The sequence below is a fragment of the Podarcis liolepis genome, assembly GCF_965112155.1.
Source record: "Podarcis liolepis genome assembly, chromosome: 10".
In the NCBI taxonomy this organism is placed as follows: Eukaryota; Metazoa; Chordata; class Lepidosauria; order Squamata; family Lacertidae; genus Podarcis; species Podarcis liolepis.
Genome location: NC_139562.1, coordinates 30946053 through 30972686, shown reverse-complemented (window position 1 = coordinate 30972686; position 26634 = coordinate 30946053). Strand labels below are relative to the sequence as shown.

General features: G+C 43.7%; 1 protein-coding gene across 3 annotated transcripts in view; it reads right to left on the bottom strand.

Moving 5' to 3' along the window:
* Nucleotides 1–26634, bottom strand: part of GRAP2 (GRB2 related adaptor protein 2) — a 49701-nt gene that overhangs the window by 10149 nt on the left and 12918 nt on the right. The window contains exons 1-4 of one of the 3 annotated variants that reach the window (XM_083462399.1): nucleotides 11282–11462; nucleotides 7970–8055; nucleotides 4375–4466; nucleotides 2855–2974 (exon numbers count right to left, since the gene is read on the bottom strand). In XM_083462399.1, the coding sequence (XP_083318525.1) occupies nucleotides 2855–2974; nucleotides 4375–4466; nucleotides 7970–8055; nucleotides 11282–11297 (314 nt within the window). In that variant the 5' untranslated portion in view covers nucleotides 11298–11462. Of the gene's footprint in view, nucleotides 1–2854; nucleotides 2975–4374; nucleotides 4467–7969; nucleotides 8056–9869; nucleotides 9893–11281; nucleotides 11463–26634 lie in introns of those variants that run through there. The other 2 variants (XM_083462401.1, XM_083462400.1) reach the window with 2 other exon arrangements.

Below are 26634 nucleotides of genomic sequence, written 5' to 3'. Positions count from 1 at the left end.
CTCATGCTTCTGGTGCTCCTCCTCATTGGCATGTGACCCTCAGAAGGTTGTCCAGAAGCAAATGCGGCCTTGAGGTGGGAGGAGCTTCCCCACCCCTGTTATAAAAGGTCAGGGCAGAAGGAATCTATCTTCATGGTTGCTGCATTGCCAAATACAGGAAGGAAAGTCCCTGCTCTTACCTTGGTTAGGTCATATTTGAGAATAAGGTGGGTCACTTGGAGGAACCATAGCTCAGTGGCAGAGCACATGCAGGTTAGGCCAAACCCAGCTTGAAAGTGCCCGGGGCAGGACCACCCACCGGCTACCCATACTTTGCTGTTAGTGGGACGCCACTCTGGGCTCCTCCCTGTTTTAAGCTTCTCTCAATGCCTGTTGCTAAAGCAGCTGAAGGAGTAGCCTAAGAGTGAGTGGAGCAACTGAACTGCTCCCTATCATTTGAATTGCTGCCAGTTTTGTCTTGTGCTTGTTTACCTGCCTCCAGCAAGTCAGCAGGCAAAGTCAGGTTCCCACCCACATCACTTTCTTTCTCTTGTAAGTTGCTGCCTGACAGTGTCTGAGCCAGTATGGTTAAGAGTGCTGGACTAGGATCCGGGAGACCAGGGTTTAAATCTCCTCTAAGCCATGAATCTTTGTGGGTGACCTTGGGTCAGTCACCATATCTCAACTTAATCATAGAAATATCATAGAAGGGATTCTGAGGACCATCTAGTCCAACCCCCTGCAATGCAAGAATATGTAGCTGTCCCATCCAGGGATCAAACCTGCAACCTTGGCGTTATCAGCACCACGCTCTAACCAACTGAGCTATCCAGGCTCTACTTCGTACAGGCTGCTGTGAACATCATATGGAGGAGCATGATGCCTTAAGCTCCTTGAACAAATGAATAAATGCAGTAAAACAATAACTAAAATAATTTGTCCAAAGGCAACGGCTATGGGAGTCTTCTTTTTCAGAGTGATCATTTGATACAATGAACTGTATTTCTCAAAAATCTACAGATGGCTTGGGGCTAGTGTCACATGCCTCGGCTTCACACACTGGCAGTGGGAGCCCACTGGAGCCAAAATAAATGGTAATGTGTACATACCCCAACAATGTCTGGAGGGACTCAAGGTTCCCACCTCTGATTTAATGGGGTGGTTCTGCTCCATGTCCCAGCTTGTTATATATTTGTATGTTGTACAGGCTGAAATAACATTACGTTTATTTCAGCCTGTATGTCGTTAGCTTGATTGATTGGCTGTTATTTCAAAGAGGGCTTCGTGCTGCTACTGTAGAGATGGTTGCTATTTACCTGTTATTGTTTTATGTTTCATTTCGTTTTGGTTTTATTGTTGGAAGTCATGTTGTGTGCTTTGGCAAAGAGGCAACTCATAAACATTTGAAAAGATGGAATAATGGTCTACCTGGGAAAGAGGAAGCATCACACAGCCACTTTTGAGAGATGCTGTGCTCTGTTTTCAATTACAAAAGGATGGCTGTGGTGGAGTGGGGAAGGAGGGAGGGAGGCTGAGAGAAAAAAACATTTCAGCATGCAAGCCAGGACTATAAGGGCCATACTGGGCAAGAAGGCTGCTGATCTTTTTTGATTTATCATTTATTTATATATTGCTTTGCAGGCAAATCTCACAAAGCAGTTTATGTAGAACAGGTAAAACAGTAAGCATCACTCAAAGCTATATAAACAGCCAAGGCAAAGTGTCTTGGGGAGCTGTGGTGGGCTCTTTTTTTTTTGAAAAACAAACCAACACAAAACCTCTCTTTCTCCTAGGGCAAGATGGTTCCTTGGACAGCTTTGTGGTAATCCTGGGGGGGGGGGGAGAGGCCACCTCAGGTAAACTACTGAGAGCTAGATGGTGGAGAGCTCTCCAGGCTGTTGTAGCTTCTCTCCCTCTCAGGGCAAGATGGCCTTGCAGTGGTGGTTTGTTTGTTTTATGCTTTATTGTGTATTCTGCGCTCTCATTTTGTAATTTTATTTTGCGAACTGCCCTGTGATCTTCAGGTGAAGGGTAGTATACAAGTTTACTAAACAATAGTAAAAATAAGGAAAGTTTACCCCTCATTAAGCTGCAATTACTACCATCCTTAGCAAACTACAGATGACTTGCAGCCAGCATGAGAGCCTCCTTCTCCATCCAACTAAGTTCTCTCAGAAATATAGGATACTTCCCCATCAAGTCGTAATATTGCAAATGGTTCATTTCCGCAAACATTAGCAGCGGGAGTTTTAATTTGCTGGATTTCCCCTGCAAAGTGTAAATCTGTATTAAAGGGGGTGGGGAATACAAGCCGCTGTTTTGATGCCGATGCCATTGTGTGAACATAAAAGTAAGAACAGCTACAAAAATAGGAGGGGAAATAAGGGGTGGGTCTGGTATAGGTTGAGCTCTGCTTGAGCACTAGAGCTACAGTGGGCAGCTGCATGTCGTGGTTCAGTCCTTCTCAGGTCTGGAAACAGGGCTACCTTGGAGGAAGAGGAAGAGAAGAAGCAGGACCCCCAACAGAAGACCATACTGCCAGTGACCCCGATACACCTTCGGACCTAGACATTTCAGTCACAGGACTGGAGGTCTCCAGACTAGTCGCCTGACTCCCTGGTTGGCTCTCTGAATATGTAATACATACTAAAGTATAGGATTGCATCGTTTATATATTTTATTGGCTGGTGTTTTTATATTGTAAGCTATTCTGTCAGGCCTTGTTGGAAGCAGATAGCAGGATAACAGATTTGTAATTAAACAGAACTTCTTCATACAGAGAAACCGAAAGCAGGCCTGTTTAAAAATGTCAGCCGGAGTCCCAAACACCAGTCTTTCCTAAAAGGTAGGTAAGAAGGCTACAAAGCACAAGTACCTGACGGAGATGGAGAAGTCACCTGGACGGTTCTGAGTACCTCGGACGATGAAGGAGCCCACTTTGTTGCCCCTGAGCATATTCTCTGCCTTGTGGCGGGATACGTCTTCATGGAACCAGCTGAAAAGTACAACAGATTGCATTCATGGAGATGAATGTAGGTGGTGAAAAAGAGAGAGAGAAAGAAAGAAGTGATAAAGGGAAAAAAATGGAGAGAAAATTTACAGTGAGCCAGGTAAAGAAAAGAGGGTACAATGGTAGAAAATGCCACATGACTCATTCTGAAATAGAACAACCCAGCTATTTGCTAAAGGAAAAACGGAGTAAAAATAAGTAAATGCACCCCTCTTTTGGAAACCCCAAACTCCAGCATGTGCTGCTTTCACAAAGATCAAGAAAGCCTCTTTCAAGTGGTGATGACACCAGGCCAGGCCATGGGGGCAGAAGTCCAGGGCCCCACTCACCAGAATGAGCAGGTGGGCCCCTGCATGTTGTGGGGCTGGCATATGCTATACACATGACCATCCAAAGAGGGGGAAGGGGGGCATTAATTCAAGGGTTTCAACATTCACAGTGTTTCAAAGCTCAGAAAGTGGAAGTATGCCATTCCTATTGTTTAATGTCATGACTATATGTAGGATGTCCCTCTATATCAGAACCTTAGGTTCATGTGTAGAGACTCACAGTTCAGAAGGCTCATAGAACTGAGCTTATATCACCTAATGTACAACCCAAGGCACAGGTACTTGCAAGAGAAAAATGGATGAATTTTGTCTAAAAATGAAATAAAATATAGGCCTGCATTTTGTTTTTTGAGTTCTCACCCTGCAGCTGCCAGCTGATGAAACTGCTCTATACAAAAAGGTCCTTTTGGTTCCATCCAGCAGGGGCCAGTGGTGCAACACATACAAGCCAATGACAATCCCCCAGAGCCTACAAACATTGTTCCTCACACACCTGCTCCAGGTTAATAATATGCCAGTAATTATTTAGAAGTCTGCACTGCCACGCATGTAGTCTACTGAAGTCAAGCCACCAGGTGTACTCTCTGCTACAACACAGTACTTTAAGGGAAAAAAGCTTTTTATATAAAAAGGATGCAAAGTAGTTTGATTGTCGCTGTTGTCTTTAAATCTGCAGAGAAGGATAATAAACTTGCATATGGTACCACAGCATATGAGCACAAGAGGCTGAGAACTTTATGCCTGGGCACTGTGAACGTGGTTTAATTAGCAGCTTTGGTGCAAACCATGATTTACTTAAGGACTGCTAAAGCAGGATCCTGCACTTAACAAATGACTGAGATGTCCCTCTCTGCCTCATGCATACAATAAATTCTCTTTTTACAATGGAGCAGGTGCACAGGGCTGAAGATCAAAATAAACATCGCTTTAATTGCGTGTCTAGCAGGAGATTTCAAAATGTTAATTCTAGGAACACACTCACCCCTGACTTTCATCAGGACCGCAGTGTACAAGGACATGCTCCAGTTAAACACCTAGAAGAGTTGACATACTTACCTGGGACTGTGAAAATCTATGAAATTCTTTGGGACATATCCTTCATAACCATTCAGCTCAGCCTTGTACCACTCTTCCTTAGAGCTTAAAATCTGTGCACCAAAAGGAGAGTCAGTATTACTTTAAAGGACATATAGGTCTTATTCTACCCAGGTTTTAAATGTCCCATGACCCCCCTCCTGGCACCCCCCCCCACTGTTAGGCATTTGTCAACAGTTCTGAACCAAGCTTCAGCAGTTCTATGGGGAAAACCTCAATTTTCTCTCCTTAGAGCAGGTGTGGGGAAACTGGCCCTCCAGGTGTTGCTGAACTACGACTCACACCATTCATGGCTATGCTTGCTGAGGCTGATGGAAGTTGTAGTTCAGCAGCACCCAAGGACCAAAAGGTTCCCCATACCTGCCTTATAGAAATGATATGGCAAAGCCACTGTGCCTAACTGAGAGCCCAGTTCATGCAGTTTGCATGTGAAGGGTGCTCTACGCAGTCAAGGGACAGTGGAGATGCACTATTGTCCCTGCTGCAGAGGATGCATGACATCTCCCATCCTCAGTGTTTACACATTTGGTGTGAATGTCTGCAGGTGGAAAGCCCATGCACTTGGATCTCTACATGCCTGGGCTTCCCTAGGAGATGGAACCCTGACTGCACAGGATTCCGGCTCCTGCAGGAACCTACCCATGTAGAGGTATAAATGCTCAGGCTCTGCTCTTGCAGATGTCCATGGATGGTGGTGGCAGCAATGGTGTAACCCTGCTGCCCCTTGTACAACACAATAAAATGTATGAAGGGTGCTGAAGTGCTCACAAGATACAAGGATGCAACTCCAGTAATAGAAGCAAGGTGCCCCAAATAAAGGCAGAGTAGGGTTGTTGAGGACATGTCCTCAAAACATGTCCTAGCTGGAACCTATCCAAATTAGGAAACAGGCTGTGAAACCTTTCCCAGACACTGATTGGTTAATTGCTGAAAAAATGGTTCAAGGGGCGATAACCCCTCTCCTTAAAGTGGTATGTATAGGGTCTTAGACTTGTAGGACTTTCAGTTTATGCTTCATTTGATGCCTTAACGATGCTTTGCCTTGGGAGAATACAGACATCTTCAGGAGTCAAACACACAAACACAAACAGATACTTGGCCAGCGTGGAAGACTTCTGCAAGACTCATCAGCTGCTCTGGACTTTGCTATCTCAGTAAATTGGTTTCCTTGTTTAACAGTTGCTGCTGTTTGTTAGTGACTAATTACAGTGGTACTTCAGTCTTGCCTGATAACACAGCTTTTTCAGCTTGCACATAGATATGGTCACTCAGCCACAGAGACAAGCGACCCTCCTCTGTTCTGAAGTGGTAATTTCACACTAAAGTACAGCAGACAGAATTTTCTGATCCGCAAGTGGTGCAGGCCCAGGGATTTTAAGGCTGCCACGAAGGTGTGTGGATGGGCGGGGACAGCTACTCCCTAGTCACTGGCTGCTGCCTGCAGGGAAGCATAAAAGAGAGAGAGCGCAGCAGCATAGGTTCATTTCTCACACTGCAAAACCACTTTGCAAAGGCGCCCACTTGGCAAGTAGTATCCTGCTCTGCAATGTAGTTAGCATAATAATTAATCCATCCCTGTAGCAAATGAACCAGACTTCAAAGGTAGGCAATGCAGTCGCAAGAAAAAAGGAAACAAAGCAAGTAATTTGAAAGGACAATCATAGACCGGATAGGTATCAAGGGCTCTTGCAGAAAAGCAGCCACTGTGGGAGCAAAACATGCATTTGGAAGAAGTAAAACTAGGAGGAGGACACAGAGGTATTAGAGGAAGTGCTCGTTAGTTTTGCCCAAATTCCTGCAGCCTTGTTCAGATGGTGGAGGGATCTGGATGTGTATTTCTAATATGTCTGTGATGAAAGAGTTCTGCTTTGAAGATCTTACAGGGGGCTTAAGGAACTGTGTGGGAGTTTTTTTAATGGGTTGCTTTGCTTTTAGTGGTCTGCACGAGGAAAATACAAATCCTTCCATTTAACTAACAGGGTGGAGAGCGGCCCAAAAAAGCCCCCTGATCCATAGAGCAATGCTTGCATTAGATCCTATAGATGTTTATGTGGAAGGACGTCCCACAGACTTAAATGGGACTTACTCCCCAAGTTAAGTGTGTGCAAGATTGCAGCTTTACTTGTGCTGACCTTGCACTAAAGCAGCTGAGGCATGGAAGCAAAAAAGTCCCAAAGGCTGGTTAGACCAACAAGAATTCAAAGAATTGTAAACTTGTGCCCACTATAGGCAATAGAAACATGTCCTTAATGTTTTCCACTGCCCATGGATTTACCAAGCTCAAGTCAATGTAGAGAAATGCACTAAAGTCCATTGATTTCAATGTCTAAATGTCTGTATTGAATTGTGGCCATTGTGTTTTGGCTATACCTCTTCATGCATCAATCCTTTTCTGAATTTGGTAGCACTTTGACTTCCTTACACACACGGGTATAAATGCCTAGACAGTAGAACACAACAGAGGATAATTCCTGTTATGTTGTGCTGCACTGTACATAGTGTACACCACATAAAGACTTTTGAACCATTAAGCAGGCTAGATTTTTTTGTAAATAAGTAAATGAATATATCTGCATTCATTGTAGAAAATCTCGCTTTATTTTTTCTCTTCACAGAAATAACCACAACCTAATCATCTGGTGAACCTTAGTGATGGCACCTCATGCCAAGCTACCAAAAATATGTGTGGCTAGGAACCAGCTAGATTAGCTATGCCAGGGGCTGAACTAAATATCACTTAAAATAAATGCAGCTGTTTATCTTCCCATGGGCCAATGCTCAAATGGTAAAAATACTAAAGGCGACCTCTGTCTAATGCTTACTTTCCTGGAAAGAGGTATCTGGAGCAATCAATTTCCCTGGTGCATGGAGGGCTGGCTTCTGATCATTTTCTAAAGAAGGGGTTGAAGTAAGGAGATAGGTTTCCTCCTGTCAGTGGGCCTCACACTTCCTGCCTCTTTCATCTTCTCCACATCAGGGCTATGACCCATATCACTTTTCAAAAACAGCCTGATACTTGGTATGCACATGTTGTGTGAAAGAGAGATACTTCACAGTTAGGTTGCTGTTCCGGAGGACAGCCTTCCCACAACCTGGTTGGATTATATATCCCATTAGCCCCAACCAGCATTGGCAATGGTCAGAGGGGATGGGAATTGTAGTACAAAACATTTGGAGGGCATCAGGTTGGGGGAGGCAGTCATAGGATTTGAAGAACATTGGTAAACAATACCCCCCCTACCCACATTGTCCCAAATGATTTCCTTGTGCATAACTCTTCCATTGTTTGTGATTGCTTAATGACCTTGTAGAAGGTGCTACTTTGAGTCTTTGTTCTTCCTGTTCATCTTTGAAATGCAGAATTAAATTTTGGACTAAGAAGGATTTACTTTTTACTATGCAACCTGGGAATTATCAGTGAACCACTAATCTACCGGTGCCAGTTGTGGGTTTGCTGGCTTATGGGATGGATGGTTAATACAAGCACATAAGCATTGAGCAGAACTTACAGTGTTAAAAGAGAAAATACTTGGGTGAAACCTTGGTTTGCACTTACCTTCAGAACATCCCCAGCCCGGAAACTCAGTTCATCCTCTCCTGTTGCATTGAAGTCAAATTTTGCCGTAGCTTCCATACTGCCTCCTGTGAAGGGATCGATGGTAAAGCTTAGTATAGTATTAATATCTGTTTTGTGGAACTGTACTGAACACAGGAAAGCTTATTATGGCCCTTTTACTCAGGGGATCTTTGGACAAGCTTGTTCCATAAGTATTTCCCCACTTGGACAGGTCTCACTAGACTGTTATGCTACTACGGACACCAGCATAATCGAGTTACAATCCTAAATTCAACTCAACCTGCAACAGGGTCAATAGTACAATTGGCCAAAGTCAGAAAAGCTAAGCATCGTCACAGTAAAATACATTCCCACAGCCCTCCCCATCATAAAATCAATCATTATCTTGGACGGCATCATCATCCCTGCAGGAAAGGCACTATCAGTCAACATGCACCAATGGCTAGATAATTCCATTTACGTCTTCCAGCCTAGTATACAAATACACACACCCTCTGCAAGATGCACAAACAAGTGGCCAGAAAGAGACACCAGTGCTTCCTTATGTACATAGTGTTGCATATGTAGAAACCATATGCTTCTCAAAAGGAGGGTTTAAGGCTTGCTGAAGGAGCAGTGCCTCCACACGAGAATTTCCATAAGAATGCGCAGGATGCAGTTTACGAATGGCCTTCAAGGGCAGCAGCTTTCTGAACCATGCATTACAATAGGTTAGTTGTGAAGTTGCCCGTACATGCTTAAAACACATGTCTCCAAGAGAAGGATCAGCTGGGGTTTCAGCTGAACCAGAAAGAGGCAGCCCAGACCACAGTGTGAAAATGGCTTCGATATCCTCTGGGATTAAAAAAATTGTTGAGAAATATAAATAAAGACAAGGGGCAGGTTATCAATTCTCACAAATGTCAGAATCAGAGATGGAAAAGCCTATGACCCTGCAGATGATGTTGTACTACAACTCCCACCCTCCACAGCCAGCATGGCCAATGGTCAGGAATGATAGTTCAATGACGTCTGGAGAATCACAGGTTTCCCATCCCTGCTGCAGTGATGTCAAAATACCTGCAGGTGCACATGAGCTCTACAAGAACTCCATTTTGGCACCAAATAGAGATATTTACATAGTGCAATGGTGTTGAACCTGTGGAGCTCCAGATGTTGCTGGACTCAATCTCCCATCAGCTCTGATCATTGACAATGCTGACTGGGAAAGATGGAAATTGGTGTCTAACAATATCTGACTGGTCAGAAGTTCCCCAGAGTTTCCACTGTGGAAGAAGACACCATTATGAATACAGTGGTACCTTGGTTCTCAAACTTAATCCGTTCTGTAAGTCTGTTCCAAAACCAAAGCGTTCCAAAACCAAGGTGCGCTTTCCCATAGAAAGTAATGCAAAATGGATTAATCCATTCCAGACTTTTAAAAACAACCCCTAAATCAGCAATCCAACATGAATTTTACTACCTAACAAGACCATTGAATCCATAAGATGAAAGCAATAAACAATGTACTGCAGTTACACAATCAATCCATCAGTAGCTGAACTGGGTTCCACACAGTCACAAAAAAGAGCCTCAAAAACAAAAATGCTAAATAAATAGCAAAAACAGACAGACCTCAGCATAACACTCAAAACGGAAGCGTGGCACTCAAATCGTCAGCTTAACACTCAAATCGTCAGCGTAACACTCAAAATGGAGAACGTTCTGCTTCCGAAAAAAGTTCGCAAACCAGAACACTTACTTCTGGGTTTGCAGTGTTTGGGTTCCAAGTTGTTTGAGTACCAAGGCATTTGAGAACCAAGGTATCACTGTACACCATTGTGTTTCTGTCTTCTAATATTGCGTTCAGATGGATCAAATATACAGAACTTGAACGTACCTCAGATGAATGCACTGGGGTCTGATTGTGCTGCAGACAAAAAGGCTTGTTTTTACGTTTGCAAGTGATGATGCTAGGATAAAGGACAGGAAAGCTCCTCTTACCATTTCCTGCTAGCAGGGTTGTGATATGATCTGAAAGGACTATCGATGTAACAGTCCCTTTACCTCAATCTGCTGCTCTTCCCTGCTCAAGCTGCCAAGAGCAAGGCAGGAAGTGGCTCACTTTATAGTGCATGCAAGAGGCTGTACCATGAACAGCAGCAGAGAAATAGGTAACACAGCCCTTGCAAAAATCTACAGAATATGCTTCATTACCCATAATTCTTTGTTATTGCATTGTGCTCATACTTTGTCTTTTTTAAAAATAGAACTTCATGAAACAAACACATAAAAACTAAAACGAACCAAGCCAAGGTTGGCGTGGTATGTTACATTGACAAGAAGAAATAATAAAGCTGGTTTTCCAGATATTTATGATGCTACAGATATACGAGTACCGTCAGAAGAAATGAAAGAACACATGACTGGCGCATTGTGTTCATTCTCCAAATGTTGGATTACAACTCTGAACAGCCTGAGTCACAATGGCCAATGATCCGGGTAATATAAATTTTCCAAAAACCATATTCCAAAAACACAGCATTTCCATAAAGTTAGAATATTCCAAAAATATTGTAAATTGCTTTGGGATGCCTCTTGCAAAGCAATTAATAAATAAAATAATTAGAAGAACAGGAACAAATGTTAGCCATCCCTGCTCTAAAACAGTCTTATCAAATGCATAAAATTGTAACTGATATGCCACAAACTTGACAATTTTACACCCAACTTCCAGTCCTGTACATCATCTACAGAAGGAGAATAATTAGAGTCTGGAAATCATTCATGGATTCATTTGTTCATTTTCTGCCATCTGACTCCTCTGTGCAACCCCCCTTGTGTAGGTTCTAAACATGATAGAGCATGGAAAATTTACATACAGATGAACCAGCTTGCCTTAGGATACATGACTCATACCTAAATATGGGAACACTGGAAGGGGTCGACAGCCATTTATAATGTGCTGTAAATTATAAGAACCAACATGCATGAGACAAAACACCATAGCAGGCTTGTGAGGTGAGGTGCATGTGTGATGAGGCATGACAATTTTGAAGAAGTTTGGTGCCCATTTTTGTGATTCATAATAGAAGAATGGAAAATACTGGGCCTCCAAGACATCCATTCTGGAGATATTTACTAGAATTAAAACAGAACACTCACCTAGGATGAGAGCACCATACAGGAACCTCAGTATTTGTTCTGTTGTAGCTTGATGAATATTTATTATGCAATTTACTGGAAACTTCAATAAAATGACATTTGCAAAAACAAAAACACCTTTAAGTGTGCAGTCCTATATATGCTTACCTGGAGTGAGTCCCATTGAACTCAATGGGTCTTACTTCTGAGTACACATGGCGAAAACTGCATTAGGATTAGCTGCTGTTTTTATCCTTCTGTCTTCGGCTTACATTGTTTTATCTTCCTGCTCTGCTCCCATCTTGCTGGTTGTTTGCTTTTTACTTATTTCATCGTATAAGTTGCCTTGAAGTTTTGTTTTTACAGTAAAGAAACCTCAAGGAGCGCCCCCCTCCAACTGCTGCTAAATTACATGAACACCATAAACCCAACTCACGAGATCTATCTGCGGAGAAGAAAGGGTGTCAGTGGGTGGGACTCGTAGACCTCAAAGCATATTAAAGTTGCTTTGTGTGCATTTGTGTGTGTGCACTGACACATCCCCATGCGTGAGTCAAAGGCATACTCCTGTGCTCTACCACATGTAGAAGATACATGTCAAAGCCATTTATGAACCAGCCCAAAGTCCCTTAGCAAGAAGTGAGGGCGTAGCCAGGGGGGGCAGCTGCACCCCCCTAAGTAAATAAATAAAAAGACTTAACTAAAAGTAGAAACAATCAGAATATTTGAAACTGAAATGCTTGCTGAGGTCACTTGGATGGTGTTGTGGTGCATTCTAGTGACACAACGCAACTGAGTGACAGGCATGGCTTCCGCAAGCTGACCTATCACGTCGCAGGTTCTGGAACAGGACAGGTAGGTGTCCTGCCCCCCCCGCCAATAAATGCTGGCTACTCCCATGGCAACAAGTTCCTCTCACAGCAGAAGTAAAATATGCTAGTGAGGAAGGCACAAGTGTTATGTGAAAGGGGGGGGTGACCTCATCACTTTTAAGGTAATGGTCCACTGGAGACGCATCACTGAGAGTTATCACCTGTCATTCCTAAATAGAAAAAGGATCTTCTTCGCACACTTCCTCCTGGGTGTCTTTCGGCACTTTCTGTTTCCTTGTTGCTTATTTTAGATGAATTTGAATTCATGTGACTGAACACGAGACAGGCAGAATGGAGGCCAGCCGTCTGGCAGCCGACACCCAGATTAGCTGGCACAATGTGACCTTGTTGTCCAGCATTCTGTTTAGGCTGCAGTTCCTGGGAAGTACATGCCGTGTTACTGTACAGCCTTACAGCTTGGTCTGCCTTGAGTGGCAGTAGCTCCTGCAGCCTCTTAAGAATTTGCCAGTAAGGCAGATCCAGAGAGTTGGGAGGCCATTTAGCTCAATCCAGTGCTTCATCTGTCACTGCCAGTTTCCTCGCTACCTCCCCGATTAGCCCATGAAATCCAACGCTGCCAGCAAAGAGTGCAGACTGGAGAGAGCCTTCGAAAGCTAAGAGCTATGCAGAATAAAGTAGTTACAGATGTTGATTTACGATCAGTCAAATAAAAGAAGTACTGTACACAGAAGCGGCAACAAGCTTGGAGGGTTGGGAGTTTTAAAACTTTATATCCGCAAAATGGAGATTTATTAAATTCTGTCAATGATTAGAATCATACCACGCATAGGACCTGTTTTTATATCATTCTGGAAACTTTTATATCATCATGGATGCCAGTACACTTACTTATTTTGTACAGAAAATGTAAACATAGCTTACAATTGGCAATGATGTATCTTACCACAATCCACCATTAAGAGTTTTCTCCATTAAATAACAATTTCCAGAAGAGTAGCTGTGTTAATCTGGTGTGGCAAAAATGCCTTGCAGCAGCATGAAAACAGTAATACAGGGTGAAGATACAGAGTACACATGTTCTACAGGGCCTCTTTTAAAAGACTCACCCTGTATATAGCTGCATAGTTGAACTTCCTGATAAATTATAATCCCACAATTTCATGTTGGACACTCAGGGCTTTCTTTACCCGGGGGTGCAAGGGCTGTGGTGCACCTGGGCGCCAAATTCGGGGGGAGGGGCGCCAAATGTATACCTACTGTAAACTGGTCCCTTTTGATCCGCGGCAGTGAAAAGCAATGGAGCGAAAGTCCCCACCCTCCTCTTCTGTCATTCTGTTACTCTGATGCGTCAAATATTCCCGCCGAGTCAGGAAACAAAAGCAGTTATTTCCGCTGCGTCGTTGTTACAGGTGAGCAATTCTCCTCCCCCAAATGTCAACAACTTTGAGTTTGCCTCCCCTAAAAAATCTGAGGGCGGCTAAACTAAATTTGGAGGCACTGGGCTGATCTTTGCACCCTGGCAGTGCATATGCTAAAGACGGCCCTTTGGACACTACAGTATTAATGGAGCAATTCAACCTGCTTTTGTATCCTTCACCCAGCCCCTTCTAGCCTCCCTAAGACCCTGCTGGTCTCCCTCAGAGGGGTGCAGTTCACTGCATTGGTACAGAGTTCCCTTCTGCCCACCACACGTACATCAGGCAGAAGTCTGAGCTGGCCTGGGATACACTGGACCCCAAGCTAACCCTGATGTGATCACACGACAGCATCAGGAACAATCCAAGCTCAATCATTGTGCCAGCTCCAGTTTGGCATCAATTTGCCCGCCCCCCTAATCTTCCACCTCAGCCACTGTGCCCAGCAGGCCCACAGATGTGGTGGTGGCCCTGCCTGCTCTGTGAAGCCCCATTGGGCTATGGGGGTTTGGTAAAGGTAAAGGTAAAGGGGCCCCTGACGGTTAAATCCAGTTGCGGACGACTCTGGGGCTGCGCCGCTCATCTCACTTTACTGGCCGAGGGAGATGGCGTTTGGCCGCAGACAGCTTCCTGGTCGTGTGGCCAGCATGACTAAGCTGCTTCTGGCGAACCAGAGCAGTGCACGGAAACGCCGTTTACCTTCCTGCCGGAGTGGTATCTATTTATCTACTTGCATTTTGATGTGCTTTCGAACTGCTAGGTTGGCAGGAGCACGGACCGAGCAACGGGAGCTCAACCCGTCGTGGGGATTCGAACTGCCGACCTTCTGATTGGCAAGCCCTAGGCTCTGTGGTTTAGACCACAGTGCCACCCTCGTCCCCCTTGGGAGCTGGATGGCTCCCTAAATAGCTAACTGTCTTTATGCTGCATCTCTTATAGGTATGGGCTATCCTGGTTTCTGATAGCCCCAAATCCTGGTCTTAAATTCCCTGCTGGGGTGAATAAATAAAATGCTAGAGAATCTTCACATAAGCTCGTAACATTCCTAATGAGAGAGAAAGCATATTGGAAATTTACAGCTTTATGAGAAATCTCTTTGCATGGATGTATCTTAAATGAAACGAATAATGTATGAATATAAATCTACATCCCCCCTTCTTGCTACAACTGCACTTTTTGTGTACAATACTTATTTTCTGTGCCTAATTATAAACCAGTAGCTCATGCACATGTGCTTGTATATATGGTTATGTTACTGGTCCCTGCAAACTGCACTGCAGACAAGTTTATCCCTGCACGGTTACAGCCTCTGCCCTCCTATTTACATACCCTCCAACATTTCTCAGATGAAAATAGGGACCTCCTAAGGAAAAGCGGGACATTTCAGGATCAAATCAGAAACTGGGATGGCTTGTCTAAATTAGGAACGTCCCAGGAAAATAGGGACACTTGGAGGCTATATTTGCACCACAGGTACAGGAGATGATGGGGGCATGTATGGGCCACAGACCTATATGCTTGAAGAAGCAACACCCTTGTCTGGCTTTCTCATGTCACATCAATCATTATCTATCAAGAAGCTAATATACCAAGATAGCCTTCCCTATCCTGGGGGTCTCCCGTTGCATTGGACTACAACACCTGATGGGAGTTATAGTCCAAATCATCTGGAAGGTGCCTGGTGGAGGAAAGTTGTGCTAAGGCATCAAAACAGGCACATGGGAAACTCCCATGAAGATATGTGTCAGTAATAATTCTCTGGTAATTTATCCTTCCTCTTCATCTCTTGCCTGTAAAACGGTGCAACGGCTTATAGTTTAAGACAATTACACAGTCAGAAAGAAAGGATTTTTATTACATCTTGAGGAGCTGGCTATATATTCAAAAACCATTTGCAGGCTTGTTGAAAAGGCAGTTCTCAGGATAGGCGTGTGTTGGCTTGCTGGCTGATGAATGAGTCAAGAACACCATTGTCTAGTGCAGGCATAGGCAAACTCCAGCCTTCCAGATATTTGGGACTACAATTCCCATCATCCCTGTTGTTCCAAACATCTGGAGGGCCGGAGTTTGTCTATGCCTGGTCTAGTGATTTCTTTGATCATGACTGGCTCTTCAGGTGCACTGGGACACTCTGTTTGCATGTGTGTATGTGAGTGTATGAAATCATGTGCAGCGTTCTCCGAGTGATCAAGGGGAAGATGAGGCGCATATATACCCATGGATGAGTTGTTTGCTTGAAAGGTGGTCATTGTGACAGAGACAGTAACATTGCAAAAGTACTGATGACTGGCTTTAACTAAAACTATGTATGCATTAACAATCCTTCCCGTTCCAGTGTGTGCTCCCACTAAGTTGGTTGAAGCCCTGCTCATATGATATTAGCCAATGGATCTTTCTTCAGAGCGATTTCCATTTGATTTGAAAACATATGCTGCTGTTAAGCTGAGGTGTGTACATTTGAGATAGCCATTGCACATGCACAGATGACAGCTTCATGAATACGGGTTTGCGGGGGAGGGGGTTTGCAGGTGCAGAGAAACCAAACAGATAATGTGCATTGGGTGAAGACATCCCCACTCACTCTCTGGTGTGTACAGCAACTGCAGATAAGACTTGAAACAGTGGGGAAGAGCAGTCATCCTCCTGCATTTTAAGCCATTACATGCAACATTAGCCACAATCCACATCTTTCCTGCAATTTCTTGCAAAATAATGTGTTTTTATGTGCTTTCTTCCAAACCACCTTCAATTGAGAACAAGAATGACCTAGCTGTTATTAATGTGAACAGCATGAGACTCTTAATCTCAGGGCCAGGGGTTCCAGCCCCACTTTGGGCGAAAGATTCTTGCCTTGCAGGGGGGTTGGACTAGATGACCCTTGTTGGTCCCTTCCAACTCTACAATTCTATGAAAACACAGCATTAGCATAAGCAGAATCTTTTATTTGCAGAGCCTAGTGGCAGTAACTAACCCTTCTTGAATAAAAATAAGTTTGGAAAAATAACTCCCAATTGGGATTACAGGTTTTAAAGATGCATTTTGGAAAGATGGTTTAAAACTCCAACCTCCCAAAAGATACTAATGATAGCTGAGGCAGGATCCCTTAAAAGGAGCAGCATTTAGGAAGCGTAAAAGGACGATTCTTGCTTGTTTTCATTTTCACCGATTCCAGCTTCAGTGAGAGACTGAGACAGAGCCCTCTTGAAACAACCGAACAGATGGATTAAATGTGGTTGCTGTTATTTTTTATTGCCAGGGACTGGATTTACAAGTGGCTGAAATATCATATATGCTATTCAGCTTGACCTGGAAAAATTGTGCTAATACCAGCACCTAAAGCTCTTCTTCAGCTTACTTCACTGCTCCTGACTAGTAATTTTGCCTTTGAAACCTGCATAACACTTTTCATCAAATGAACTTAAAGCAACCCCTAAATATTTCCTTGTGGATCTCAAAGAGCAGTACTGGATTCTTTTTGACACCCCCCCCCCCCCGGCTAATGGTTTGTTCTTCTCTTTGCATATGCAACAGAGTTCCACCCTGACATTTGTGAGGTTTCCTTTCCGCTTGCTTTTGTCTTTACTTATGTTCCTCAAGGACCTTTTATCCAAGGCGGTATCAAAGACCCTTTCACACTGTGAATGAAATCCTGCCTTTTCCTATGCTAAGTCTCACATACATTTCTGCAACCTATCAAAGTTAACTGTTTAATTCTATGCAATATATAGCTCTGTAAAGGAAGCTGTTATTATTATACACACCCAGCCATAGTTTACAATAGTCAGTTACCTATCTCCCTGCTGAGTACTGTGGGGAAAGCCTTTGCCTGTGTAGTTCTCAACAGATTACAGTCACTCGCTGACAGTGTATCCCGAGTCACAATGAGGCTTTAGAGCTCAGAGATCAACAGTTGACATGATTTTCTCACTGTGCCAGCTGCAGGAGAAATGCTGATATGCCCCTTGTACATTCCCTTCACAGACCTGACAAAGACCTTTGACCTTGTCAGCCAAAAAGGATTATTCTCAATAAAATAGGATGCCCACCTCAGCTCCACAAGATAGTGTCCTTCCATGAGGACATGCCTAGCGCTGTCCAGTATGACAGGTCATCCTTGGATGGCTTCCCTATAAAGAGTGGTGTGAAACAGGGCTATGTTCTCACCCTAATTCCCCTTGGCATAGTCTCCTCCCTGTTGCTCTTCTATGCCTTCAGCTCAATTGAAGAGAGTGTCTTCCAAGAAGTGATGGTGGTCTGTTCAATCTAGCCATCTCCATACCTGTACAAAAGCGTGGTGGGTCCTTATCTGAGAGATGTTGCTTGCAGATGATGAAGCCTTGACACCACATTCCAAGGAGTTGGTTCTTACCATCAGCCTGATGAAGACCAACATCCTTGGTCAGGACATCACCAGTACTCCATGCATCAGCATTGGTGACCCACACTCCTGAGGTAGTAGGCAATTTTGTCTACCTGGGCTCCACCATAACCAGCAAACCTCTCCATCAACACTGAGCTGGACAAGCGTATTGGCAAGGCAGCTATGGCATAAATGTATGGGAGGATGTGATACTAATGTCCAATATCAAGGTAAAGGTCTACTGATGAAGCAATTGTTGCCCCCCCCTCCCACAAAGCAGTAGCTTTACACCAGCTGAGGGAGCAACCATGTTTTGCATGGCTGAGTCCAACCTTTCCCAAAATTCTATATGTTGCAACCAAACAAATTCCAAGTTTTATTAAAAGGAGCAGAGTCTTAAAGGTCAATTGAGAGATAGCACCACCAAATACTTGCATATCCGGTTAACCGACATCCATGCCAGCCAGTCTATTGCACAGAGCAAAAGGCCATGTCAGGGGCTGTTCTATACATCATTAAAAGCACCATCGTTTTGCCAGGTCAATTTGATACATGTTCTCAATGTATTATCAGTCTGAAGCTACATTAATTTTCATGACCTGGGAATTATCTGGAATAGAGCATCTCCTACCAGACCCAAACGAGCTCTTTACTGTATGGTTCCAGTGATTGGATCTATTGCCTACTGAGCATTTCAATGAGAGAGGTACTGTGAACTGCCCATTAGCCCAGCCATCTGGCAATGTAATAAGCTGGATAATTTCCTATACAACTGCAAGCACCATCTCATGACAAAGCCCCCTTTATTCAATCCATGAAGCAAAATTGATTTCTGTTTCATATATACAAATGAAAACAACTAGTAATGCATTGTGGGCAAACCCCCACTATTTTTTAAATTATTTTTAAGTTCACCTTTCATATTGGTTTGTGCAGTTGTAAGAAATTAGTTTTATACCACACCTGCAACTATATTACTCGCTACACTTTATGGTGGCACAACGTGTCAGTATCTAGGTTGTGTTGAAATTCTATAACCTAAGGGTGGGAGGGTTTGAAAGCAAATATGCAACAGGCACCCGTACTTTTCCTCCCAAACTACCTCCCCCCAAGTCTACTTTCTCTTAGATTACTAGTCTCAGAAACCCACTGGAGAAAAAACATATGGGGGAAGAGATTTCAAAGGGAAAGTGAGGGCAGAGAAAGAATTCTGTACCCTCTTTCTTCCAGCATTAAGTATTAACACCCTTCCGATTTTATAGAAATTCACCAGCAACCTGCCTCCTAGTACAGAATCTGCCACCATCACATCCAATTAGTGCTTGAGCTACTTTCGTTTAACAAGGGGAGCAAATTTACACTTATGCGACTGAGAACAAGGGATGGCCATACACTTTTGAATTTAAGAGTGGCTTACTCAGATGAATTTCAACAAACAAAATTAAACAATTAAACCAGTAGACATGTATGAGTATTTACAAGGCCTTTCATTTCGTGATTATACTTTAAAAAACAAACAGACCCAAAGATGTTTGGAGATGAGATCCAGACTTGAGTCTGATAAAGAGGACTTGCACAGATGATTGTTACCAATACAGCATAATGCTGGCTCAGATCCCCAGAAATCAGAACTCCAACACACACACACCATCCTGAACCACAGGGTACCTGGCAGCAAGTCCCGCTGGAGTGCACAATTCTATAGCAGATGGTAGCACACAGTCCTGCAGACGAACAGGTCCAAAGCCCCAGCAGGTAAATTCCCATCTCTACAACTATGATCCAAGGGTTAGGCACCTGGAGGTCAGGTCTGCACACACACAGCCCCAAACAGCTCTCTGGAACAGCCAAGCCATGGTCCAATCAACCTGGGCAGTTGAGCAAGCACAGCCCCTCTGCTGGGCTTCCCTTTTGTACTTTGCCTGCTGATTGCAACACCTGGGCTTGACGAGGTATGTGACCCTCACCTGTTCCGAGCCTACTTCAGCTGAGGAATCGCATACCTTCACCCAAAGCTAACAAGCCCCACCTGGCTAGCTAGGGAACTGGGCTCTAGGCCCTTGCCTGCTTCAAGAATGCCCCTCCTGCTGCTCTCTATGCCTCAGAACCAATCATGTTTGTGGAGACAGGGGCCCCTCTGGCTCTGGGTCCAGCTGCTCTGGTTCCTGTGCATTGACCCCCATCCCCTCACCACCCTCTGTCACCCTATGAGCACTTCCTACACCAATCTCTCCTCCCCCATCCCCAGCTTGCCCCAGTTGTCCCAGTCCCAGCTATACCCTTTAGCAGGATTTCTCTTCCTCCTTCCTGCCATCCTGTCAGTTCAACACACACACACACGTCATTTTGAAATGGTTGAGACTCCCGTTATACAACTGGGTTTCTTTTTTAAAGAAAATAATATTATATACAAAATAGGAATAGAAATATCTCACTAAGGCAGCACTTTCAGAGTAACGATTCTACCGTCTTTGATTTCTTGACAAATTCTTTGTGTCAGGAGGTAAAGTCATTTGTTTGTTTGTGTATCTTTTTAACCCTTTTGGTTTTCTGTCTTGAAATGTAAAATAGCTATAAAAAAAATAAAGTAAATTTTGAGAGGAACAAGAGTGTAAGTTTTCCCCAGCTCAGGTTGCTTTAGTTAACATTTGAGGTTAATTGGAATTTGGCCCTCAGGCTCTCTTTTTAACATCTAAACTGGCCCAGCCATTTCTTAATTAGTTTGGCTCAGGAAAGTAATACTGTCAAGAAGTGAGGAGGCAAAGCCTGAGAAGGTGCGATCTTGGAACTGGGAGGATTTTCAGTTGTCATGTTTTGTAGCGAGATACAATTCATCAGCCAACGGATTAAAGAGTGTTGGACTGCAAATTCACAACTAGTGGAGGGTTATGAATGGGAGCTGTCCAGCTTTTCTTCATCTTCCATCTATTCCTGTCCCACACTCAGATATGTCCCACATACAGCAATTCATCCTCTTCCTTGTAGCATCTCTGACAAAGGACAGCTGGTTTAGGACGTGTGTAATGGCAAGTCATTAATGGGCAGTTATTGCTTCAGAGAAGGATCAAGTACACAGGGCAGGCATGTGTGTCTGTGCAGAGCATTACCAATATATCTTTGTCAAGGCCGGCTGCAACGCCTGCTTTCTGGATTCTGCCCTCAAATCTTGGAATGTGATGCTTCGGCTGCCCTACTCGCATCTGGTCTAATGGATTCATTTGTGCCAGTCACTTCATTGCAAACCTGTAAGCAGATTCCACCATGGGCTGCTTCTTATTAACCCTAGCCCACCCCACTCCAAATACAGACTGCTAATTTAATTGCTGGCTCATGCACTTCAATTTCTCCTCTGTAAAATTCAAAGAATAATGACCTTAACCCCATAGAAATATTGGAATCGTTTAGGGAGGTGGTGGGGGAGTCCTCTCGTATATAAAGAATGGAATTTATCTTCTTCTTCTTCTTCTTCTTCTTCTTCTTCTTCTTCTTCTTCTTCTTCTTCTTATTTTCCCTGTATAAGGAAGTTTTTAATGTTTGATATTTTGTTGTGTTTTTATATTTTGTTGGAAGCCACCCAGAGTGGTTGAGGCAACCTAGTCAGATGGGCAGCATATAAATAATAAAATTGTTGTTGTTGTTGTTGTTGTTGTTGTTGTTGTTGTTGTTGTTGTTGTTGTTGCTGCTGCTGCTGCTACAGATCTTAGGTGATTGTTACTCAAGAGGAACACTTAGCTTTCTCCCTGAGTGACTATGTATTAAAATCATTAAATGGGATTAAAGGTAAAGGGTAAAGGGACCCCTGACCATTAGGTCCAGTTGTGGACGACTCTGGGGTTGCGGTGCTCATCCTGCTTTACTGGCCGAGGGAGCTGGCGTACAGCTTCCGGGTCATGGGGCCAGCATGACTAAGCCGCTTCTGGTGAACCAGAGCAGCGCATGGAAATGCCATTTACCTTCCCGCTGGAGTGGTACCTATTTATCTATTTGCACTGTGTGCTTTCTGCGTTGATAATATTGCTATGGTTATTATGGGGTTTAGAAAGTCATCAATCCAAGTCTTTATTAAGAGTTTATTTGGAACTATGGCCTGTATGCTGGTTTTCATGTACTTCAGGGAAGCCCACAGGCAGGGCATGAAGACAAAGGCCTTTTCTTCCATTTTCCCACTCCTGCACTCCAGCAACTGGTAAGAACTTAAGAACATAAGAAGCATCTTCTGGATCAAGCCAGTGGCCCCTTTAGTCTGTTTCCCCTGTGGGAAACCCTCAAGCAGAACCTGAGCACAAGAATATTCTCTCCTCCTGTGGTTTCCAGCAACTGGTATTCTGAAGCACTACTGCCTCCCACTGTGGAGTCAAAGCACAGCCATCATAGCTAGTAGCCATCTCCATGAATTCGTCTCATCCAAGTTGGTGGCCATCACTAGTGGTAATAAGAGTTATATCGCCTCTGAGCAAGGAGGTATCATTTAACTATTGTGGCTTATAGCTGTTGACAGAATGATCTTTCATGAATTTATATATGGATTGTATGATGACTTTAGTAAGGATTGCACATAAAATTCCAAATTCCAGTAGTGGATGGATAGTAGAGAAGGAATGTAACACAACTGGCCACCCGTCAGTCATGCATCACTCTCTTTGCAGGACAGGGTGGAGGAAAATGTTCACAAACAGGAAAATTCAGCTGCAAGGTGAGGGGGAAATCAATGCTTGCAGATGAAAATAATCATGATATTCCTATCACTGGCAGGTCCATAGACCTGAGCAACAATGATAATGGTCGATCCTGCCTTCTCAGTATTCCCTGATAACAGTTTGAGCTGTTGTTAAACTGAGCAGGGGTAGCATAGTCACCAGAACAAAATTAAAATGTGCTGCATGGGTGGCTGATTTTCTTTTCTGCTAGTCGGCAGGAGAGGGAGGGAGATAGAGAGACTTTTCGCTACTGCTCTGCAATTCTAGCCTGATTCACTCAACCAAACATTCTTTTCCAGAATGTAAATTATCCCTCTGATGAGTGGTCTGTGACTGTGGTGTCTGCTAAGCCTTCATCTTTGCACCAGAAAAGGATGATATTCCTTTTCCCTCCCCACCTGCTGATCTCTGTCTCTCATGTGGCATTAATCATGATAAATCTATTCTAATGTTCTTCATAAGACAAACAATACACCACTAATCTACCATGATCTGGGTTCTGGCATTACTGAGATTAACCTTTTATCTATTATGTGGAGTGCAGAGTTAATACGCTCCCTCACATTAACTATTTGTTATGTAGTGGACCCCACTCTGCTTCACACTTGCTACTTAAAAGTCAGCAACTGAAAAATGCATCATTTGAAATAAGAAATGTGCTTAAAATGTCTTTCTTTTCTTCCTTTAAACTACCCCTCAACTGCCTTGATTCTGCCAGGACAGTCCCTGAATTGATAAAGCCACCGCAGTTGCTGATCTGAAAGTGGGGTGTTCTGATTTTGAGGTTTTGTCTCCGCCCCCCAGGGCCACCTTGGCTGTGGATCCTGCCTCTCTGCTTTATGCAGCATGGTGGCCAACTCCAAACTTGGTGGCACAGCTTGATGATGTCATTTGCCAGGGCACTGCTGGGAGTCAGAAGCAGAGGGTGTGTGCATAGGCTTAACAGGGCAGCGGTGCAGATTGCAGCCGGCAGTGGCATTGGGTGAGCCTTGAGCGGCTAGCAGGATGGGGGAGTGGGTGGGGGGAAAGGGAAGTAGGGTAGCTGTTTCAGTTATCATAGAAAGCCTACAACGTGACCCTCTTTGGGGACTTTTTCTTTTCCTAAATGAACTCTAGTGCCAAAACAAATTAAACTAGCTTAGTGAAAGTAGCTTCTGGGCAGAGGAGATGCACTGAGATTTAATATCTACTGACTAAGCAATTTTATCAATATTAAATTAATTGTTTCTGGAGCAAGAGTAATGGTTTCTGGGCCTTAAATCCAGATGAGCAAAGCAGGGAAGTACGGTAAGTATAGGAACTGCAAAAGCTATCCAGTGATACAGGATGAAAACAGGCTTTGCAGGAGTTTAGCTCCATTGTTTGGTTTCATCTCATGAAGTCTTGTTGCTATGCTCTTAGATTCCAACTGACTCTGTTCAGAAAGACATCCAGTCATCTGGTTTGCTACTTCTGTTTCTTATGCCTGCCATTGAGAGTATCTTCTTTCCTTTTCCTTTAACTGCACCACGGCTTTTAATCTATAGCTAGGTAATGGACCAGTGGTATGAACAGCAGCGGGCTCCTCTCCAGGTCACCCACTAATAGGGTTGCCTTGTTTCAAAAAGTAAAAATGAGGACACCCTGAAAACTGTTGAGCTTTTTTAAAAGAAGACCCCAATAATGCCAAAAACCCCATGAATTTTTTGGTGTAACTGGTGCCTAAAAGCCTGTAATTCTGCATGATAATCCCAGTTAGGTTTCTCAGAGCAGCTTCTAGTCGCAGAAAGGTGAATGAGAGCAAAAGTGCAGTGCAATTTTTTGGTTTACTTGCTGAAGATCCAGGGCAAACTGCTGCCTTCCAGAAATTCCCCTTTCTGCCTTTGAAATCCCAGTAATGTCTGGGAAATCCGGATGTATGGCAGCCCTACCCACTAGCTTATGACAGATTGTGGCCATAACCACAAAATCAATGAATTACCCAGTTTCTTGTTAGCCAAGAAGATAAGCATAAATGCCCTTTTCTTAGTATTCATGGCATGTTTTTCATTCCCATGACAACAGTGAAGACAATGATGTTGCAGCCTGTTCACCAGCTTAGGTTAGCTGCAGCCTCACTGTGCAGCCAAGGCACACGTTGCAAAAGTAATCAGCAATCTACCACTTCTCTGCGATCTTATCTGATGAGGATCTGCAGCAGGGAACCACAAGGTCTTCAAGCCTCTTTGTTAGAATGTGTGTGGCAAAAATTGGAACTTTGTGCAAAGTGCATGATGAGTCATCTGACATTTTCAGCTTGACTGGAGACAGTGGTTACCTTTAATTCTAATCTCAATACACTATCCACGCTTATACCTTCAGCCGGTAGGAAGAAATTATTCTGCCTGCTGCATTGATGCAAAAATTCAAGGAGATGCTAGTTAAAGCATGATGCTATGCACATGTGGGAGCAAGTGCTTGCAAGCATAAAGGACAAGCTCTAGACCTTGAACTGGTCTGGATGAGGATTTGTCTCTACATATCTTCCCTTCCTTTCCTCCCCTGTGACTCTGTGCCCCTCCTATTGTCTCACTATCCCACCTTAGACCAGCTGCTGTCACTTCAGCCCCAGGACCAAAGAAGGGGAGGGATAAGTAGCAACCCTCCTCTTCATATGTTACTAGTTACATAGATGTTAGGAGGAGAAGTAGTAGTAGTAGTAGTAGTAGTAGTAGTAGTAGTAGTAGTAGCAGTAGCACAAAGGTATAAGAAGCAGAATTTTACGCAGCTAGCTTTCAAGTGCCACCGCAGAGTTATAATAGATTGCTAAGAAGCATGTGAAGGACAACCAAAAGCGTCCCCTCCATGGCTGATACCAAGGACAGATGCTCAGTTTGTTCAATGTGTGGGCCAGCCCTGCATGCATGTATTTTGAGTGAGGGTGTCAAAATTAACCAGGTCATTTCTCTGCAGCAGTAAGAATGAGCATACAGATACTTGGCCCTATTCATTCATTTATTTGCTTTTACATCCCACTTTTCCTCCGAGGAACTCAAGGTAGTGCCCATGGCTCTCCTGCTCTCCCTATTATCCACACAACAACAACCCTGTGAGGTATGTTAGGCTGAGAGGCAATGACTTAGCTTCATGGCTGAGCAGGGATTTGAACCCTGGAGTAGGATTTGACTCCAGCACCCTAACCACTATGCCACACTGGCTTCATGTTGCCTATGACAACCTTTGCCAACCTGGTGGCTTTCAGATGTTTTGGACTACAACTCCCATCATCTCCAGCCAGCATGAGTTTGGATTACAACTCCCATAAACCCCAGCCAGCATAGCTGTGCTGCTGGGAATGCTGGGAGATGTCACCCAAAGCTTATGAGGGCACCAGGTTGCAAACATAGTATATGAACATAGCCATATACCAGTTGATTTCCTGCCATTTTTGTAATTTGTGGGAGTGTACACAAATGCAGTACGGGGTAGGTGTGCCTAAAGCATTCACAATGGTTACCAGACACATTCACAATGCAAGCCTATCCACGTCTACTTAGTTCAACTGGATTTACTCTCAATAAGTGTGCATAGCATTGCAGTGTCAGTTTGCATAAGGATGTCCTTGTGCTGCATCCCACATAGGATGGCAGAACATCTTTAGATGGCCCTAATTGTTTCGGCTGAGAATAGACAGATCCCTCTTTTACAGATTTCATATGGAACACATGACACGTGCCCTTGCTGAACTTGCTAGAACATATAAGAGACTAATTGCCATGCATTGGCTGGATTATTAGGGGTTTGCACACGAGAAGCCAGGCTTCAGATCCTATCACAGCTATGAAGGCCACTAGGTGTCTATGGTCAGATTACTGTCTCTCAGTCTGCCTTAATATGGTGGTTGGGATGTCCTTGGAGAAAAAGAAGTAAAATAAGATCACGAATGGTGTCATGAAAGTGAACACACACCAGGGAACCATCGTGACATATAAAAAGATAAGAACAAGGCGTAGGCTTGAGGAATTATATATATTTTTACACACACTATGGATGACACCTGGACATTGTTCCCAAATTAAACTATTCATGTGGAAATCTGAATGGCAAAATCCTAAGTTAAAATGTTGAATTCTGAATTGTATTACAAATATGTGTACATGGTGGGTGGATGCATTAGCACTGTTATTTTTTGTTGTAATATTTTCCAGCCAACTTTGTAGTACTCCCTAATACTGTTCATTCCCTGCTCTTATTTCAT